A 19642-nucleotide genomic window follows, 5' to 3' on the forward strand; every position below is an offset into this window, starting at 1 on the left:
TGAACGGAGTTGAACACAGATGAAAAAAAAAAAGATGATTATCCCGTGATAAAATAGAAAAAACAAATAATAATATGTTTATAAAAGAAAACTGCATTGGTTTTTTCCTCGAACGTGAATAAAGATGGACGCCGGTATTTTGAACAATTGTCCGCAACGATTAAAAAAAAAATGAAGCCCGTTTTGTTATAAGATTAGAAAGACAAAATATTTGTTGTTCATAGATTGGTTTAGATTTTGAGACCCCAAATCATAATCATCACCATCATTATCATCGAGTTTAAAGATGGAAGATATCAGTGAAGATATTTTTTACCTTCCGAAGCAAAAAAAGAAAAAAAGAGAGAGAGAAAGAAAAAATAAGAAAGAATGTTTATAAAGAATACTTCTCGATTTCTATACGTGAATAAAAGTGAGTGAACGAGTAAAAGAACGAGATAGAAAAGATATCTATCCATCCATCTATCCATCCATCCATCCATCCATCCATCCATCTATCTATCTATCTATTTATCTACGAAGAAAGAGAGATAAAAAGAAAAAAGAAAAAAAGCAAAAAAAAAAAAAGAAAGAAAGAGAAGAGAAGAGATAAAAGGCGGGTATCGTGGCTCGGGAGTCACGTGGTTTCTCAGGTAAATCCCTACATTCAGGCGGACGGTACTTGTCCGCCCTGGAGCACCCTGCTTTGTGATGAATGTCTGCTGCGGCTACCTCCTCCACCTACCCCCACCCCCTTACTCCCGCCCTCTTCCCTTCTTTCCCTTTAGCGCCCCTCCCCCGTTCTTGCCCCGTCTCTTTTTGTCCTCAAGAATGTGCACAATGCCTGTGCTGCTGTTGGTGCTGCTGATGGTATTGGTGCGCTGGTATTGGTGCCTGGTGCTGCTACGGTGCCTTTTCCTTGTGTTGTGTTGTCTCTTCTTGCCTTTCTTCTACTATTCCAAACCAAACCTACCACCATACCATCACCATACCATCACCATACCATCACCATACCATCACCATTACCATTACCATACCCATGACAATCACCGCCCTTAAACTCTCTCTTTCTTCATTCTCCTTTTCCTTATCCTATTCCTTTTCTTTTTTCTTCTTCCTCCGTAGTATTTCTTTCAGGATGAGATTTTCTTTAGCTTTTTCTTTTTTTCTATTTGTTTTACCTTTTTGAAAAAAAAGGACTTAATAACGCGCGCGTACACACAGTTGCTAAAAGAAGAAAATTTGTCGTTTTTCTAACAGGTAAATCAAGGAATATACACACACCTCTTGTCGTTACTTGTACGCACTTTTAAACTTCCCGCTTTTTTTCTTATCCCCACCCTTTACTGTCACTGTTGTTCCTTTTTTCTCCCCACCCCGTTCTTTCTGTCGTTACAAAAGAATTCTCTTTTTCTTCATCTTTTTATTTTCTTTATCTCCTTTTTTTTTATCCTGCTTTTCTTTTCTTTTTTTTTTTTTATTGTTTTCGAAGAAAATCATTATTTCTCTTCGTATATAAAAAAAAGCTTACCTTTTATATAGGTGGGTGGGTAGATAGGTAGGTAGGTTGGTTGGTTGCTTGGTTGGTTGGTAGGGTAAGAATAGGTTGGGTGGGTTCGTTGTAAAAAAAAAAAAATGAAGGAGAAACTCTTTCTTAATCCTATTATAACTAGGACTATTTCTGTCTCACTCTTTCTCTCTTTATATATATTTATATTTTTTCTCATTTTATTTCTTTTTAGTGGTAGCATGAAATTTCTTTTAGAAATGAATACATTTTTGATTGTACAATTTATATATTTACAACATTTTACCTGTACAGTGCAATCTTCCAGTATCCGAAGCATTTACTATTCGAACACCATGTATATAATTTTTACATTTTTTTTTTTATTGTTCCAATATGAAGTTGAATTCTAACGCGCATTTACAAGTCACGTATGACATCGAAAAAAAGAAAAGAAAAACAATACTAACAAGTGAATGAAAATAGAAAAGAAAGAAATACTCTATGAATAAAAAGTAAAACAAAAAAAATAAAAAAAATAGGTGAAAGAGAATAGTAAAAATTGCAAGTGCGTTTTATGTCATACGAAAATTCCTTTAACCTGAAAAAGTTATGTCCCTTCCATTAATTCGGTTACCGAAGGGAAGGTACGAGTAACTGATACAAGGGTGGGCTGAAAAGTTATGAGCTTCGGTAAAAAAGAAACTTTTAATTATTTTCTTGAAAATAAATAAAAAATAACAACAAAAATGGTTTCTTCAATCCAACCACCACGTACATAAATTATAACATACATATATATATATATATATGTATATATTTCGGAAGGTATATAAAAAAGATAAAAATGTATACTTACTTGCAATAAATCGTTGACGTCTTGAACGAAGTTGATCTCTCCATTAGTTTATTTATATTATAACAAATAATAAATAATATTCATCATTTTTTTTCATCTTTTTTTTTTCATTATTATCATTTACGATTGATAGAATAAAAAAAACGATGACGCGTAAGCATCATACGCATTTAAAAAACAAAAATAAAAGGATTGATAAATAACGATGCGAGATTTAATAGAAAAAAAGAAACAAAAATAATCTCACCGTGGAGGTTGTGTTCTTTTTTTTTGTTTCTTGTTGTTGTTTTTTTTTTCTTGAAAAACGTAACGTATTCTATATTTAACAAACATCTTTTTTTCCATGTTAATATTTACAATTACACAATATGAGCCACTTTTTGTCTCTTTCCCCGTCTAACTCTCACTTTTCATGTTCGTCATCTTTATCATATTTTTTTTTCACAACTTTTCTTCTTATCGTTTCTTCCTTATTCTTAATCTCTCATTCTTCTCACTCTCACTTTCATTCTAACATATTTGTCGTTGAATTATTTACAATACGTAATTACAATGCGTTTATCATAGACGGAGTGTGATCATCAACAGGCCAAATTCCGTTTCGAATTTTCACATGAAGGCATGCATGCACACACATACACACATTCATACACACATACACAAAAACACGATTGCAGGACGTACGCATACGTGAACTCGCTCAGCTCGTATTATACACCTGCCTTTCTATATTATTCTTGTGTATGGTACCGTTTTTTTTGTAGTCCAGAATATATGCATGTGTGCGTTGCACCCTATATATGCATGTATACGAGTAGGGTCACATTCGTGTAGCAATACACACAGCACACACTTGTACACACCACACACAAAAACGCGCACGGTAGAAACCGACAGCAGTGAAAAAGGGTGGGTTGAAAAGGGGGTTAGTGATGGAGATGGGAATAGGTGTGGGTATGGGGGATGAGGGGGTGAGGAGGGTTGGAACCGGGAACGTAGCAGAAGCGAGCTAGTACGAGCCGAATGTATTCCTTCACATAAGTGTATTGGTTTGTTGCGTACACGCACGATGACGATGAATGATACACACATACATACATGCACGCACTTGTTTAACGCACGCAACGTTTGCGCGCGAGCGCAACTATGCAAGGATAAACCTAAACCCCACATACAGATCTTTTTTTTTTTTCTTTTTCTTAGAATCGTCCACCAAAATTCTTTTTGACCGATTTTTATAATATAAAGACGATGATTCTTTCTCTCTCTCTCTCTCTCTTTCTCTCTCCCTTTCGTAAGTTCGTTCGTTCCCACGCATTCATCCAAGAATTTCATTTATTGAGAGATCAAATCGACGAACGAAAATTTATTTCAATAGTACAGAAAAATCACTATACTTATAAAGGTGCAGAGGATGGGGGAGTTAGGTTGATTGAAAAGTTTTGACGAACCTTGACTAAAAAGAGTATCGTATTTTTTATGTTTTATTTTTTTTTTTGTTAAATAAAAGCAAATAGTTGGATCGAAAAAAAATAATTGTTTTCGAGAGCCAAGGCTCGGAACTTTTCAAACCCCCCACCCCGAATGTAATTTAATTTAATTCGTCTTATCGCTAATTAGGCCCGAGATTAGGCTAGAGATTATTTTAATTAATCAACGTCAGCGTTGCTTTTCCCTTTATTTTCTTTTTTTCTTCTTCTATTCTTTTTTTTTTTTTTTTTTAATTTGTTGTTTAACGCGCATGTGTACGTCGTATATATTGTCTTTTTATTTTTTAATTAGTGTATATAGTGATTTTTCTATATTAATAATAATAATTATAATAATAATAATAATAATAATAATAATAATAATAATAATAATAATAAGAAATTTTAATTAAATTAAATTATGTTAAAACTAAACAACTGATTTTGAAAATTTCAAATTATGAATTTTTGTGGAATTTTGAAAAAGACGTGTTGCAAGCGTTTGTTAAATTTTCTTTACTTTTTTTATTATTTATTATTTTTTTATATTCTATCTAAAAACTATATATATATATATGTATATAAGATTGTTATTATTATTACTATTATTAATATTATTATTATTATTATATACATATGTTAAGTTTTGTATTAATTACTTATTTTTTTGCTTCTTTCTTTCTTTTTTTTATTTTCTCTTTTTTTTTCTTTGAAATTCGTAATTCATTTAAGTCAATCACAAAACAAAGTTAGTTAATTAATATTGTTTGTTGGTTGTTGTTGTTGCATTTATTCGTTTTTAGTAAACGTTTTATTTCTTTCGTGCACGAGTATGTGTGTTAGAAGGAGAGGACCCGCTACAAAGACCGGTCTTACATATTCGCGTAAGGTTTCTGTGCTTTGTTAAGTTAGAGTGTGTAAATCCTTGTGTTGTCCCCTTATTGGTTGCTTGGTTGCTTGCTTACTTGCTTGCCTGCTTACTTCGTCAAACCGGATTAATACGAAACACACACATGACATTAGACGAAGTCGTTCAACGAAATCATTCCAAATCAAATCAAATTTTGTTCTTTTTCATACCTTTTTATCATATTTTAACACTATGACGTCCGGTGGCGCCATGTTGGTGCCATGCGAAAATTATCGGATACGTGCCGGTGGCTCCACTTTGGTGCCATTCGAAAAAAATTATCTTTATTTATTATATATTATATATAATATAATAATGGTAATAATTATAATAATTGTTATATATAATAATATATAATAATATAAATACCGGCACGAGACAAACAAATTTAGATTAGACGTGTGGACGGCATAGTGTTAATAATCATTTCATTTAAAAACAAAAAAAAATTATAAGGATAATATACTAAATAACTATACGAAAAGAAAGATGTAACATAGATGGAAGAGATAAGGTGGTTTTTAAATTGTTTATTCTTAAAATAATATATTTTTGGAAAGGCACATGCGGCTCGAAGTTTTAACATAAACAAGAAATTTTTTTTTCTTTTTCAATTTTTTTTTTAAGCACATTTCAACACATTTTTACGACACATGCACGCACACGCATCAAAATCCAAGCTTTTATGAAACCAGGAATACAATTTTTTTTTTTTAAACATTATATTGTTTATTTTCAATTAAATTCAATCGAAACAAAAAAACGAAAGAAAATCAAAAAGAGAGAGAAAGAGGAAGATTTGATAAAAATTTAATGAAATTCGAATGAAATTAAAACGATCATCTTTTAGAATTAAAGCTTATTAATGATAATAATGTATAAATATGAAAACGAATGTTTGTATTTGTGTATGTATGTGTGAGAGAGAGAGAGAGAGAAAAGGAGAAAAAGAGAGAAAGAAAAATGAAGTTCGGTTGGCTTTGGTTCTATGATTTCAACGCAAAACTTAAAGTATCCTGAATCCTATAGTTTTTTCCATACATTTTCAATTTGTTCATAATTACAATGATTCGAAATTTCAAGGACACCCCGTGGCAAATGTCAATCAAACGAATTTCATTTACCAAACGTTATTCGCGTACGAGAAAGGAAAAAAAATATTTCTTAGAAAAAAAAAATATTCCATAAAAAAACCAAAAAAAGGGTGGGTTGAAAAATTTTGAGTCCCCTACTTCGAAGCAACAAAGAAAAAAATTAACAAATTAATTCTGTGTTTTGCGCTCAAGACTTTTCAACCGGTTCATCATTATTTTTTTTTTTTCAAATCTGTAAAAATTACACAATTACATGTATAAATGATATCAATTTACATATACATATACAATGCATGTATATGTATATATACATTTTTATTTTATATACACAACGTTCTTATATACTAACGCCTTTTTTCTTGTTTTCGTTTATTTTAATTGTTTTTTTTTTTCTTTCATTTTTTTATTATTATTTTTTTTTTTTTTTAATAACATTTATACAAAATACGACAAAAAAAAACGTGTGTCGATCATTCGTAGAATTTTCTCAAAACTACTCTTTAACTCGCGTTTTCTTTTTAAAACGCTCGAGTGTGTGTGTGTGTGTACGTGTATGAGTATGTGTTGTGTGTAAAAATCACAGTTCTTGACAATTATCATAAGTCGTATGAACGATAATACACAATGATAACAATAATATTGGGTTGTTCGGAATGTAATTTCATGTTTTTTTTGTGACAATTTGAAAATGAAGACAATTTTTGCTTCCTAACCTAAAACCTAGGCCTTTCAAGTGGGCATAAACAGTTGAATTTAATAAATTTAACATCACACCGATCTCATGTGTTGTTATCTGCCGGTTTGCATCAACTAATGTCTTTATTCTGTCAGAAAAAAATGAAATTACCCTAGTAGCACAAATTGTTCAATATTTTGTACTACCAGGGTATTTTCTAAACAACCCAATAAATAACAAAAAAAAAAAAATTATTATCTTTTCCTATAAACTTTCAAGAAAAGTCGTAGAAAATAAAAAAGTTAAAAAATATCGTTTTGTAAATCTTTTTTTTTTAAAATAATACAGAAAATTTAATTACCCTAAATAATAATATAAATAAGAAAAAAAATTGCAATTTGTTAACGAATTAAAACAAAAGATGTTTATTCCACGATTTATACGTGTTTTAATTTTTTTCTTTTTTTTTTTTTTAATATACGCACGAAAATGTAAAAGTTTTCATTTATGTATAATATGTATAAAAAAATATATAGAAACGGCGTGTCCTTTTCATTGGGTAAGGAAGAATGGGTGGGTGGTAAGGGTTGGTTTATAAGGGAGTTTGTAGTTTATAATTCAAGTTTACCTAAGTCAACCTATCGTTATGACACGTAATCTCTTAGAAAGCTGCTTCTTAAAAACTAACATTTGGTATTTCTCGCAATTCTGCTAATTGAACTATCTATTTGATGAATTAAGAAACAACAACAAAAAATTAATGAAATATGGGTGACCATAAAAAAGAAAAAAAAAAAGGTTGCAAATGTACGGTGCTGTCATTTTTTATTCTCATTCGTAAAAACCTGAACTGGTTGGAAAGTTTTGAACCTAATGTAAAAACGATTATACATTTTTAAAAATACATTTTTATTTAAAGAAAAAAAATTAAAAAATATTAAAAGATGTTTTTGTTGAAACTTTAAAACTCATTTTTCAATATCAGGTTCGTATAAGAAATAAGAAGAAAACGAATGATAAACCAAAAAAAAAAAGAAAGAAACAATAAAGAATGAACAAAAAATATATTATTATTATTATTATCGTGAAAAGATAATGATAACGTTTACGTACAATACCCTCGGAATTCGACTATGAAAAAAATTATCAAAGAAAAAAAAGGAACAAATATTGAAAATATAAAAAAAAAACTTTTTTGTTTTTATATATATAAAAAGAAAATGTGAAAAAAAAAGTAAAAAAAGCGCAGATGCTGGGGGTGGTGATGAACGAGCGAATTTTCTAATTAATTATTTTGTTTCGTTGCATGAGTATCGTCGTTATTATTATTCTTATTATTATTCTTATTCTTATTCTTATTATTATTATTATTATTACTATTATTATCATCATTAATATTATTTCTGCTTCTTTTTTAATTTTTTCATTTTTTTTTTCATTTTAATTTAATGTTAATTTAATATATATATTATACATATATATATATATTTTGTTCTTAAAATTTTTATTTTATAATAATATTATTTAATATTATTTGATATTATAAGTATATTTTATATTTATTAATAATTCTTATTATTAATATTTTTTCACAGCTTTTCTTTCTCTCCATAATTTTGTGTTTTTTTTTTTATTTAATTTTTGTGTATGTATATATTTGTGTGTGTGTATATATTAACAAGAAATAAGTATTAATAATACTGTTATTATTATTATTATTATAAAATTGTATTTATATATTTTCAATTAAATTTGAAATTAAATACTACGTTACTTCATTTTGCGATGCTTCTGAAAGTTTGTTACAATTATGTAAAATTGTTAATAGAAGAATATCTTGTTTATTGAATAATTATTTAATTAATTAATTACATTAAATATGAAAAATATTCATGAACATAAATATTATTATTTTTTAAATAATTAAAAGTAATTGATAATCTTTTTTTATCTATTTGTTGCACTTTACTGAGCCCCTAATGAAACGAGTCTCAATGCCAAACGCATAATCATGAATACGACCTTGATTATAAGCATAATACAAAGGGGGCTATCTTCCTATTTAACAATAATCATAAATACAATTTAATAATAATAACAATAGCAAAATAATAATAATAATAATAATAATAATAATAATAATAATAATAATAATAATAATAATAATAATAATAATAATAAAGTCAACTTATCACACGTTGCTCTTGTAAAACTTAAAAGTTAAAAAGGAAAAAACTTACCCGTAATTTCGAAATTATTTCTTTAATATAAAAAAATAGTTCTTAACAATATAAACAATAATAATAATAATAATAATAATAATAATAATAATAATAATAATAATAATAATAATAATATTTAATAATAATTTTAATAATAATTATAGTAATAATAATACTAAAAAGAATAACACTTGTTTGTCTTTTTGAAAGAATATTTTTTTCTGCCCACTTGTTAAATTTTAATTTATTTATTGCAAACATTTTTTACGACCACACTTGTTTTCTTTCTCTTTCTCTCTTTCTTTCTGTCTCTATCTCTGTCTCTTTCTCTTTCTCTTTTTCGATCGTTACGAAGTTCGCTGACTGGAGACGACACGTGGCGAATGAAAAGTAGACAAAGAGAGAAATAAAACAAAATACAAAAAAATATGCGTGCAGTGGATTTGTTCAAAAAGACAATTAAGAAAAAAATATAATATATATGTATATATGTACATATGTGTATATTACATAAATAAAAATATAGTCGCGCGCATTCTAATCCTAAAATTCGCTTTTATGAACAATGTATAATAAAAATATACGTGTAATGTAACAAGAAAAAGTAATAATAATATTAATAATATTAATAATATAATAATAATAATAATAATAATAATAATAATAATAATAATATTAATAATAATAATAATAGTAATAATAATAATTATTATTATTATAATAAATTTATCAAAACAAAATGGATCATAATGTAAAGAAATGTAACACACATACGCGCACACATTCACACACATACATACAAAAAGAGAGAGATTGGAAAAGAAGAGAAAAGAAACTAGTAATTTGATTACTAGACACGAGTATATGCGTGAGTATGTGTTTTTATGTATATATGTGTGTGTTGAACGAGATAGCACCTTCGAATCACACAAAAATGCGCTTTCTCGGCGTGAATTTGCAATCTCTTATGCACTCTTCTATGTTTTTTTTTTAATGTATATACATACATAAATACATTAATATATAAATATAAATATATTATATATATATATGTACATATATACACTTAGTTTCCTTTCTTTCTCTTTTTTTATTCTCCTTTTTTTTTCTTTTCATTTATTTAGATTTGTGAACGAGACAGCAGAGATAAATTTCATACGTTTTTATCCAAATTTTGTTAACTAACACGTGTTGCTTTTCTTCACGCGAATTACTAAAATGATTAATCACATTTGCAAGAAAAAAAAATAAAATAAAATTAATACGTCGTGTTATTTTGCGTAAACTTTTTTCGATTAAATAAATCAAAAAATGACATCTTATAATATTCGTAAAACATATAAGAAAAACATAAGATTGTCATTACGTTTAATAATAAAGGAAAATTAACAATTTAATTGGTGTAATATTTTATTGTATATTATGTTCTTTTCTTCGATTAAATTAATAATAGAATAAAATAAATTAAAATTAAAAACGAATTAATATCGAAACATTTAAGAAATATAAATTCAATTTGAAAATATAAATATAATCTCCTACAATAAATAATTCACTTAAATATTAAACGATCTTGAATAATGTCAAAATCGAATGATTTTTCGAATAAAAAATTTCCAAAAAAAAAAGAAAAAAAATTACCAACAAAGAATTGTCACCGTTAAAAACGAAAAAATGGTTTTTTCATCCTCGATGACGATTTTTTTTGTTAATCAAAAACAAAAATTATAATATATATATCGTGATCGAATAATCAGATTGAAGTACAAATCAATCCTTAAGTGTCAACAAATAAAGAAAAAAATAATAAAATAATAATATAATAACATATTCCATTTTTAAAATAAAAATTCCATTTAATCACATATCCGTAATTCCTAATAAACCTACAGAATAAAATTACCCATAATTTCAAAGTCCAATGATTTCCAATAAAAAGCTCGAACGTAAAAAGCAACGAAGAAAGAAAGAAAAAAAAAGGAACAAATGTAAAGAACGAAAGAACGAACGAACGAACGAAGGTTTTCCGCCCTCGATGACGAATCGAAGGTAAGGATCTTAAGGTAAAAAAAAAGGTATACGTATCAGAAAGAGAAAGGGATAAAAATATAGACGGGGAGAGAAAAAGAAACAGAGAAAGAGAGAAAGAGAGAGAGTGAGAGAGGAGAAAGGCAAAGTCTAGAGGATATGTGCACGCAACGATGCGTCAATGCACATGCCTTCGTAGCCGAGCAACGTTAGCTACGGGGGGTTGGCAGACAATGAGTAACGGGTCTCCGTATAGCCGTCAAGGGTCGAAGAAGGGAGAGGGCAGGGAGAGGGAAGGCCGAGGGAAGTCCCGCATCTCCAATCGATTACAATAGCACCTAACCTAGGGTAGGTAGCGGGAGAAGAGACCCGTGTGAAAGGCCCTTTCCTTTCTCTCTCTCTCTCTCTCTCTCACAAACACACACACACACACACATACACACACATTTATATATACATATATACATGTATAGATACACCCTTTCGGTGTTGCATGTACTTACGTACATATTAGTACACACGCAACATAACCAAACACTAACACATACACACAAAACATACACACATACATATATATATATAGATGGTTTCATTCCTTTTCCCCCTTTCGCCCCATTTTACTCCTTTTCTCTTACGCGATATTCCCTTAGCACAACATGCTTGGGGTTGTGTCTCGGCTTTACTCGGCCTTCGTCGATCGTATTCGCCAAAGGATCTTCCACCTGCATGCGTGTGTCCAATTTCTTTCTATATATATATATAGATATATGTGTATATATATGTGTGTGTGTGTGTTAGTTCTACACCCTCTCACCCACCTCGTATATCCCTTCGAAAGAGAACACTAAACACTCGGAGTAATTTGATAATTCCATCGTTTCCTTTGGAAATCGCTAATGAAACTCATTACGGTCAATACGGTCCTACGGTAAAGGTACGAGAACAAACTCCAAGAGATTCGAGTTTAAGAGAGAGAACTGGTTTTCCACCTTGTATCTTCACTAACACTAACACTATTACGATTACTACTACTGCTACTACTTCTACTACTGTTGCTGCTGCTGCTGTTGCTGTTGCTATTGATAGTGGTGATTGTGATGGTAGTGGAGGTACTACTATATACTGTATAGTATTACCACTACTATTATTACGACTACTACTACTACTACTACTACTACTACTACTACTACTACTACTACTACTATTACTGTTACTGTTGCTGTTTGCTGCTGATGCTGATACTACTGCTGTTGATGATGGTGCTATTACAGTACTATGTATTTGCAGGTTGAAGGAAAGTACGAAGAAATATTTTTTCCAGAGATTCTTTAACGCTATGTTTTATATTATGTCTTAGTTAAGTCTATTGTCTTTATGAACGAGTAAGTTGAAATGACCCTTAGAAGGATGAAAGTTATATGGTAAGAATCTTTTCCAGATCATTCGAAACTAATCATACAAAACTGATCATATATTGCAGATTGGATTTTTATACATAATATAATCAATTTGATTATATAGATGAAGAAGATAATATTAGAAAAAATCTGATCGTATAAGAAAAAAATTCTAACGTAAGAATAATTGATCGTGATATTTGTTTTATGAACAATAAAAAATGAGCAGAAGAAAAATCCTGGAAGATATGGAACTATCCCATTTGGATACTATTCGATGAACAACTGTACCAAATTAATCTGATTATTTAAATCAATTTATGATTTCATTATAAAGTAAAGTAAAAAAGAAGTAATTATCAAAATAATAATATTCCTCTAAAAATTTGAGTAAGAGCCAAGAAAAAGTAAAAGATAATAAGAGGGACATGTAGAGAAATTAGTACACGTAGTATAAAAATTTACAAGGTGAATATTTTCGTAGCCGATAAAGAAAGGAAAGAAAGAAGCACAAAGTCGGTTGGTGGGACTACTATTTTTCTTTCTCTTGCGTTTCGGCGTATTCGGAGGTCAGCGGGTCTAGATAGAGACGGTTGAAATTCAGGTTTTCGAGCTGGTTAGGCTTGGTAAAGAAGAAGAAGAAGACGACGATAAAGATGAAGACGAAGACGAAGAAGAGGTGAAGAGAACGGGGGGGTTTGTGCTTTGGCCCTTCGATCCCAGTGCTCCTGGCCTCCTCCTGAATACCCCGCCTATACATTCTGGTACAGACACTTCCAAAATTCCTCCCACCGTCCGAACTCTCCAGAACTGCACAGGCCACCAACCAACCAGCCAGTCAGCCAGCCAGCCAGCCAGCTAGCCAGCCAGCCAGCCAGCCAGCCAGCCAGCCAGCCAGCCAGCCAGCTAGCCAACCAACCAACCAACCAACCAACCAACCAGCCGGCCGTAATAACGAGTTGCTACGCGATCGAGCGTACGTCCGCATAAAAACGGGGGAATGTCCACCTGACATATGCTTTATCTCCTTTCGAGATGGTGCACTATGCGAAATATAATCACCGACTTATAAAAGAGACAGAAGAAAAGAGGGGAGAGAGCAACAAGAGACAACCTGGGATCCTCTTTTCCCCTTTGGTACATTCACATTCATATTCACATTCACACATACATAAGCACATGTAAGGAAAATTTGTCAAATTGTAATAGTTTACTTGTCCTGATCAGCCTATTATTCGAGACATTGTTAACGGGACGTTGGAAATTAATTCGGTTCTTGTGATCTGTTACTTTGATCAAAAGGTTATTGGCCCTGAGCCAAGTACGGTAAAAAAGTTTAAAAGAAAATTTGTAAGATCGATTCGTTCTTCGTAACTTACGATTTGTTTGAATTATCGTAGTATGTGTTAATTTGTTATATATATATATATATTTAAAAAAAGCCATATCGATCAAAGTGAAAGTTTGATTAATCGAAGGTTAAATTTTGACGGGTTCTACCGTTCGTTGATTTATTCGTACGTTCGTTCGTATACAGTTGAGAATTATCCACGGAAACCTTTACTAAATGAACAAAATATTTATCTATTTTCTTATATTTTCCTCCTTTGATATCTTTAAATAAATAAAACAAAAAAAGAAGGCGTTTTGTTATGCGATATCCGCGTGTTGCGCATTCCATTTTCTTCTATCGCAATTCTACTCCTGACGTAACCTAACGTTCGTAATTCGACTTTTTAATGAAAGAAATTTGCAAATTAATTCACCAATGACCACGGAATTTATAAACCGAAATAATATCTAAGGAACGAACGAAGAAGAAGAAAAAGAAGAATAAGCATAATGCTATTTTTTTCTCCCCTCCCTCCCCATACATATGCATACCCATGTTATACGTGGTGCAACATTATCGCAGTGCATATTCAATGTTTTAGACAGAATTTCTACGCCAACTTTATATCTCACTCGAATGCATTTCTCTCGTTCATCAATCGTGTGTTCGAGTATAGTAAAATAAAAAGAATAAACAACAAAAAAATAAGAAACCAATAACAACAACAACAACAACAACCAACAACTGCAGCAGCAACAGCAGCACTACATACGCGCATAATTATGACAGCAGACAACAACAACAGCAATGCGACCAACCAACAACAACAATAACAGCAACAACAATAACAATACAAACAAAAAACTGCAATTTTATAAGACAGATTACCATTACTGAGCATGATTCTCTCTTTTTGTGTTGCCTCTGCGCGTATATATGCATGTACGTGCGTGTACGTGCTTGTGCTTGTGCCTGTTTTTTTTTTTTTTTTTTACTTTTTTTTTAACGATCGAGTTACGAAAGAGGGAAAAATGAGAGAAAAAAAAGATAACAAATAAAAAATATAGATATACATATACATACATGCACGTGTACGGATGTTTTTTATGTGTGTGTGTGTTGTGTGTATGTAAAAAGAGCGTAGAACCTAACGTGCTCGGATTTTCTCTCTCTCTCTCTCTCTCTCTCTCTCTCTCTCTCTTTCTCTCTTTTTTTTTTCTACACCATGCAACAAACCTCCACCAATCGGCCCGAAAAAGACCGAGAGGTCGAATTTATTGGCGGTATCGACGAATGAAAATTATTGCCGAATCAATGGTATGAAAAAAAGGGAAGAAACAAAAAAAAAAGAAAAAAAATGATATATAATAAAAGAGAAAGAAATTAAAATTTAGTTACTTTCGCTTACACGCACACGCATAAGCCCACGCACGCATACACACACAGACACAAAGCAGATTTACGTAGGTGTATTCGTGTGACGTACAACGATGTCGATCGATAAATAGGTTTTCTTTTTCCTTCAAGAAAATGTCGAAAAGTTTGCCAAGCAGGATTGGCAACAAACAACGCAATTCGTAAAAAAAAGAAAGAAAGAAAATAATAATAAAAAATGGAAGAAAGTTGGAAAACATTACAGAGTTGCGAAAAATCAGAACAATTTCGAGAGAAGACTTCGTTTTTCTCATCGTGTTCATTCATTTCGTTGTCTTTTAGTCGTTGGGTATTAGAATACCCAATTTGTTTTTTAAAATATGATGAAGTTATTAAAAATGTGGCGATTGCGGTGACGGTGACGATGACGACGACGATGGCGGCAAAGACGATTGGGCTCGAAGACGTTCGAGGTCCGGCAAATCAGGGATGACTTTAGATCGTTTCTTTCAAAGACTTTACTGACTGTCGTGAGATTTATATTAGTAAGATCCAGGCCAAGCACCAGAGTTCCATGGATCTCGAACGTTCTTAACACATTGCCGTCCGGTAGAGAAAGATAGATAAAAAGATAGAATAGGAAGAGGAGAAGTACAAGGGAAGGACAACTATAAGAGAAAAGCAAGACGACAACAACACGCGGGTAGTTTCAATCATCGAGAATAAAACGATTGATAAAAGGTCGTAAATACGCTGGTAGTATGCGCTTATTTTATATTCGTGTGTGTGTATGTGTGTGTATATAAGGATAAATACTACACCACGTCGTCGTGTTGTTGTTGTTGTTGTTGGCGGCAAGGTTCGGCCGGGAACAAATGTTGTTGTATTGGTAATTTACTGGGCGGCAATGTGTTAATAGAAAGCCATCACCGCACGTGCCAGAGACCAAGATTCAAGGTACTCAGCTGCGGTAGTTTCATAATCCTCTCCAGGCCATTGGTCGTTATCCTCGTGCATCCGTAGAGATCGATGCACTTAAGGTGCTTCATGCTCTCGGCGATGGTATGAAGTCCCTTGTCCGTCAACCTACTACACTGACCGATATTCAGAGTCTCTAGGTCGTGGAGAGTCTTAGCGATCTTACATATACCCTCGTCGCTTATCTGACAAGCGGATAACGATAAGGATTTTAAATTGAACAAGCCCTGGGAAATGTGTACCAGGGCTTGGTCACCTATTTTATCGCAAAAGGACACATCCAAGGATGATATCCTACTCCCACCTTCCGCTAAATAAGCCATACCGATGTCCGATATGTTGTCGCAGGATCTTAAGTTGAGTTCTCGCAAACTGGACATTCTCGCTAGATGCTTAACACCGGAATCGGTAATGCACACGCAGAAGGATAGATTGATCGACTTGAGCGTAGTCAAGCCGACGGATACGTGCCTGAGCGCCTCATCGCTGAGCCTCTGACAATCCTGGAGACTTAGATGTTCCAACGCTAAATTACCGTCCGCGGTTTCCCGATTGAGTCCAGCTAAATGGGCGATTCCTTGGTCGGATACGTGCCAACAGCTTCGCAAATCGAGCCTTCTCAGTCTCTTAAGACCCCACGCGATCAAGAGGAGACCAGTATTGCTGATGTTGCAACAACCGCCCAGTTCCAAGTGCTCGAGATTCTTAAGGTACTGCGCTATCCTGCCGAGGGACGCGTCGCTCACTTGCTTGCAAAGGGACAGATTGAGCTCGGTCAACGCCGGATACTCTTGGCAGAAAGCATTCGACAATCCGGAATCGGTGATGTTGTAACAACCGGAGAGATTTAGAGCTTCAAGATTTGGTACGCCTTTTAGTACGTCGCTCAAACCTCTTCTCAAGGACAACACTTGAACCTTTTTAACTCCTCTTCTTACCAAACTGGAGAACAACGCCGGTGCCTGTTTCCTCAGGTGTAACCTGGCTTCGACCCCTCGCCAAACCGATCGGTAATAAGCAGCGTCTCTCCATGCGGTGCACACCTGTGCCGCCCTACCCTTGTCCCTAACATCCAAGTAACTAAAGATCAGCGCTAATATCTCTGGATAGAGGGAGGATATATGCGTGCTAGCCGAGGCCACATTACGCGGTACGTGCGGCAGCTGTCTCGAGGAGATACCTTGAACGTATGCTGGCAAACTGGTCGCTTCGCTATTGTAATGCGGCATGTTGGACGAGTTATGAAGTATGGCTTGGCTCGCTTGGCTCTGAGCGTTCGGTATCGCTAAGTGTGGCTGATGCAAATGATAATAGTGACCAGGACGATGCAACAGCGTCGTACCTCGGCTTGGCGTTAATGCCGGAAGTTCCGTCATCAACAGCTGACTTTCCTCCATCTTGCCGATCGCACTACGCGCTTCTTCCAAGCGAGCTTTCTTTCGTTCTACCACCACTACTTCCTCCTCCTTTTCCTCCTCCTCCTCTTCTTCCTCGGCTTCTACCTCCCCCGCCAGCCCCCCAACCCTTGCTACTGCCGCCGCCGACACGGCCAACTCTCCTCCACCACCTCCTCCTCTCTTCCTTTTCTCCCCTTCCAACGCCTCACTCCTCCACCGATCTTCTCTAGGCGTATACATATATGTATGTACTTCCTTGGCCGTACATGTATGCCCCGACGACGACACGACGACGAAGACGACGAAGACGAACACACGCGCACGCACTAACGCACACGCGCTGCCACACCGTCTTCTTTCCTTCTCTTTCTCTTCAACACGACTCTAAGGCGAATTCAGTGGTAACGCACCAGCACCGGCATAACGCCTTTTCTCGCCTTAAATACCTTACCCAGTCCTTCTCCTACTTCTCTTCGTATTCCTATTTAACTCTCGGAGGTCCCAAAGACTTTCGATTAAACTTAAATGTACTTACGAACCAATGCGATATGTACTCTCTTGGAATGCGTCGTTATCACGGAAGCATGATTCGATACTTGATACAGTCTCTCCTTTTTCCTCGCTTTTTTTTTACGTTTCTTAAGAGTCGTCCACTTCAAAATTTTAGGAGTAGAGTATATCAGAGTACGACGATACACACAAAGTTCGACACTATTTTCTCGTGTTGATCGTCGGCCACATGTAAAACTCTGTCGTATTCTTTCTCTCTCTCTCTCTCTCTATCCCTTTTTTCGTTTTTTTTCTGCGCCTACAACCTCAACCTCCTCCTCTTCCTCCTCATCCGCCTCCTCTTCTACCACCACCACTACTACTCTACTACTACACTACTACTGGCTCTTCCTCCTCTTCCACCCCGCAACCAACCCCACCGTCGCTCAACGCTCGCTCTGTCCCGACCGTTCTCTTCTTCTCTCTCTTTCCAACATTCTGTTGGCCCTCCTTCTCACTCTTCTAACCCTTCGACACTCCCCGTGCCCCGCCCCACCGCCACCTACTCGTCCTCCTCCTCTAACTCTTTCCTTCTCTCTCACTTCTTCTCCACCTCTTTTCAGACTCTTTCGCTTCCGCCGCCGCTGTCCTTCTTCTTTCTCACTATTTCTTTCTCTTTCTTGCTCAAGGAAACGCGCGCGCCTTTCTCTCTCTCTCTTTTTATCTTTCCCCTCTTTCTATCTCTCTCTTGCTTTCTCCTTCTCTTTTTATCTTTCTGTCTCTGTAGTATATACAGCACGATATCACTTCCTCTACTCTCTCGTTCTTTCTCACCACTAGCTGCCAAGCCGCCTTCTCGCACGCACGACGCGATCTACGCACACTTGTGTGTCGTCTTGTTTTCTCTCTTTTTTTCTTTCCCTCTGTATTTCTTTATATATATATACATATATATATAGATATATGTGAATGATATATGTATGTATGAATGTATCTGCTTTTTTTTCTTCTCTCTCTCTCTCACTCACTTACTCGATGTGTGCCGCCGCCGTGACGGCGACGTGCTGCTTACGCGCTGCCCTCGTCGAATGTCTTACAAATGCACACGCTGAGAGAGAGAGAGAGAGAGAGAGGGAGAGAGAGAAAAAAATATATATATATGATCGAAGAGAAGAAAAATATATTTCTACACCTTCTTATTCTTTTTTTAATTTTTGTTTTTTCTTTTCCTTTAATCTCTCGTTCTTTATATTTTCTGAAGTATTTCGTCACACGATGAGCAGCGATAGTAGCAGCACGTGACGAGGATCATGAACATAACGGTGCCTTCGATCCTTAGATCTCGTAGATCATTCTTTCGATTATCGATATTTCAACGAGTTTTCTCAATAACAACAAGAAGTACAACGACGTCAACTATTATCGATGACAGCTATCAGACGTTGATCACGACGATATTTAAAATGAGATTGTTTAACGATGATTTATCAGATTAACGTGAATTTAACCGAGGTTATTATAAAACCAACCATAGATCTTATAGAATACGATGAAGAAATAATAATCGTTCGTGAGGTCACTCGTGTAGCGGGATCAACGTCAGAAACCGGTAACACATTCGACAAACGTTCTCCACTGTTGCGCTGCCAGTCGCGAACTGTCGTTCCGCCTGCCCAAACTCAGATGTCGTACCTAGTGCTCCGTAGCACACAGGCGGAGCGAACCTGACCCGAGCTCGATTCTCATTGGTCCGTTAGTCCCGAGACCGTGACACGTGAGCGCACCGGCGAATATCGATTCGGGTTGCGTTGCGGCGGCATTTTTAAGTTTTCGTAAAGCGGTGGGGGGTACGGTGAGACGGGACCACGTTGCTACTACCACCCGCTTCACCCTTTCCTCTTTCCCTCTTTCCTACCAACCATCTCTTACT

At 34.2% G+C, this 19642-nt stretch overlaps 1 protein-coding gene across 1 annotated transcript; it reads right to left on the reverse strand.

Annotated features, from left to right (window-relative positions):
* Positions 1-1540: 1540 nt before the first annotated feature.
* Positions 1541-19384, reverse strand: Ppa (F-box and leucine rich repeat protein partner of paired). The gene has a single exon (XM_089177015.1). It carries the CDS (start codon positions 17461-17463, stop codon positions 15775-15777), a length of 1689 nt encoding a protein of 562 aa, XP_089033141.1. The 5' UTR covers positions 17464-19384; the 3' UTR covers positions 1541-15774.
* Between the last annotated feature and the right edge of the window lie 258 nt (positions 19385-19642).

Source organism: Polistes dominula, unplaced genomic scaffold (assembly GCF_049000335.1).
Source record: "Polistes dominula isolate Pdom_NZ unplaced genomic scaffold, Pdom_raw_medaka contig_12, whole genome shotgun sequence".
In the NCBI taxonomy this organism is placed as follows: domain Eukaryota; kingdom Metazoa; phylum Arthropoda; class Insecta; order Hymenoptera; family Vespidae; genus Polistes; species Polistes dominula.

Coding starts and splice junctions, on each gene's coding strand:
- Ppa (XM_089177015.1), bottom strand. CDS start 17,463: ATGTATACGCCTAGAGAAGATCGGTGGAGGAGTGAGGCGTTGGAAGGG.